At 43.9% G+C, this 1,840-nt stretch overlaps 1 protein-coding gene across 1 annotated transcript in view; it reads left to right on the top strand.

The window, feature by feature from the left end:
* The first annotated feature begins 278 nt into the window (after window positions 1-278).
* The window catches only part of LOC118478498 (F-box only protein 39-like), a 9,884-nt gene continuing 8,322 nt past the window's right edge, over window positions 279-1,840 (top strand). The window contains exon 1 of the mRNA XM_035972215.1: window positions 279-466. Within this exon, the coding sequence (XP_035828108.1) occupies window positions 279-466 (188 nt within the window). The remainder of the gene's footprint in view (window positions 467-1,840) is intronic.

The raw sequence follows: 1,840 nt of genomic DNA, 5'->3' as shown, positions 1-1,840 counted from the left end.
CGCATTGCTTCAGATGGCGCTACAGTCTTTGTTTAGAAGCTCTCTTTCGTTTCTCCAGAAGGAGAATAGGAATAGCACAGTTTGTTATGTTAGTTTCGCTTTATATGTTTTTCATACGAGAAGGGTAATTCATTTCGCGGTAACTCTGTACAGTACACACGACCTCGGTGCCTGCAAAAGTGTGCACGCCACTAGTGAACGCCTCTAGTGAACGACACTACTGAACGCCTCTAGTGAACGCACAGGATACCGGAAGTTCCAACAAAGCCAATGGCATCATGGCGACCACAGGCCGCGTCAAAACGTACGCTGGTGCTCTCAAAACATTCCTCAATGTTGCCCCAGTTCCCGCCTACATGTTCCCCAGCAGTCAGGAAAAACAAATGGACATAGAAGCAGAGGAGGACCATGGAAATGATAAACCGTGGCATTGCCTGCCGTACCACATTCTGGTCACAATCTGTCGGTAGGTCTAAAGCCCCGGTTACACGCAACGATAAATTGTACAAAAACTGGACGATCTATCGATCATGAGACAAATCGTCAGGTGTAACCACAAAATTGTACAAAGTTTGGACGATTGGACGATGGCTTTGAGATTAGGTCGAGAAATCAAGCGCTGCTTGATATTTTCTGCGCCATCACAATCACACTTGGGGGAGGCCCGCTGTGACGATGAATCGCTTTAAAATTTGACGCCGTGCAGAATTAAACTTAGATCTAGGACTCAAAATTTTAAACATGATTATCGCAGATAAAACTGATTTCTTATTCGGAATCAGCGTCCTAAAATAAGCAACTTTGCTCGCGGGGAACCTGATTTGATGCGTTATTATGTAAATTTTAGCAATTTTATTATTCAGTTGATCGTCAATGGTGAAGTTGTGTATCAAGGTCACCCGGTGCGTTGCACATCTGCAGTCAAGTCAATGACTAGGAATCTCCCTGATCAGAAGAAAACTGGACGATAGATTGGGACGTCTAAACAGACTACACAGCTCGATAAAACAGACAGTTCTCGCATACGACGAATCTGACACAATTTATCATTACGTGTAACCGGGCCTTAAGTGTCACATGGATGCCCGATCTGCCCCACAATAGAAGGTTAGGCGTTGGTTACACGGAACTTGATAGGGAGGAGTTCTCAGAGGGCGGAACTTACCGGGACAAGGTCCACTGAGCAAACTATAGATCTACAAGTGTTGGTGAATTTAGAGAATCCAATTGATAACTTACATTTTAGTAAATTAGTCTATTCAAGAACCCATTTCAGTGTGAATTATATAGGGGAAAAAAGATTAAAGCAACGAAAAAAAAATTGTCAGTTTCCGTCCACTCTGAGGCTTTGTAAATAACCAAAATTTGGCGGCCATTTTATCACTAATTGTTCATCTAAAACCAGGCGACCCACACCTCCTTCGATCGCAAATATCTCAACATGTACTCAAGATAAATCGGTAATTTTTTCATCGAAAGCGAGGCAAATGAACAAGCTGTAAGATGATACCAATAAATCCACATGCCCAAAAATTGACGAGCGCCTGATTCCACCCCGCCGAGACACATTAATTGATCCCTCGAGATTGTCGCGGTGGACTATCACTATAAATTAAATTATGATTATTATACTGACTATAACCTGACAAGCTGGGAGCGCGTGCGTGTGAGTCTCGCGTGAGTCTCGCGTGAGTACACCCTGGGGTCTGTACAAGAGCTCAGGCGTGTGTGATGATATGCATTCCTGTACTTGATGGGGCCAGCCTGAAACAGGGATTTCCCGCTCAACAACTCTCGGAGATAATGAAATAACAGTGGACTGATGGGTTTATGTCCACGG

This window comes from Aplysia californica, unplaced genomic scaffold (assembly GCF_000002075.1).
Source record: "Aplysia californica isolate F4 #8 unplaced genomic scaffold, AplCal3.0 scaffold00615, whole genome shotgun sequence".
Lineage (NCBI taxonomy): Eukaryota > Metazoa > Mollusca > Gastropoda > Aplysiida > Aplysiidae > Aplysia > Aplysia californica.
The sequence above is the reverse complement of the archived record's forward strand: the minus strand, read 5'-3'. Positions and strand labels throughout refer to the sequence as shown.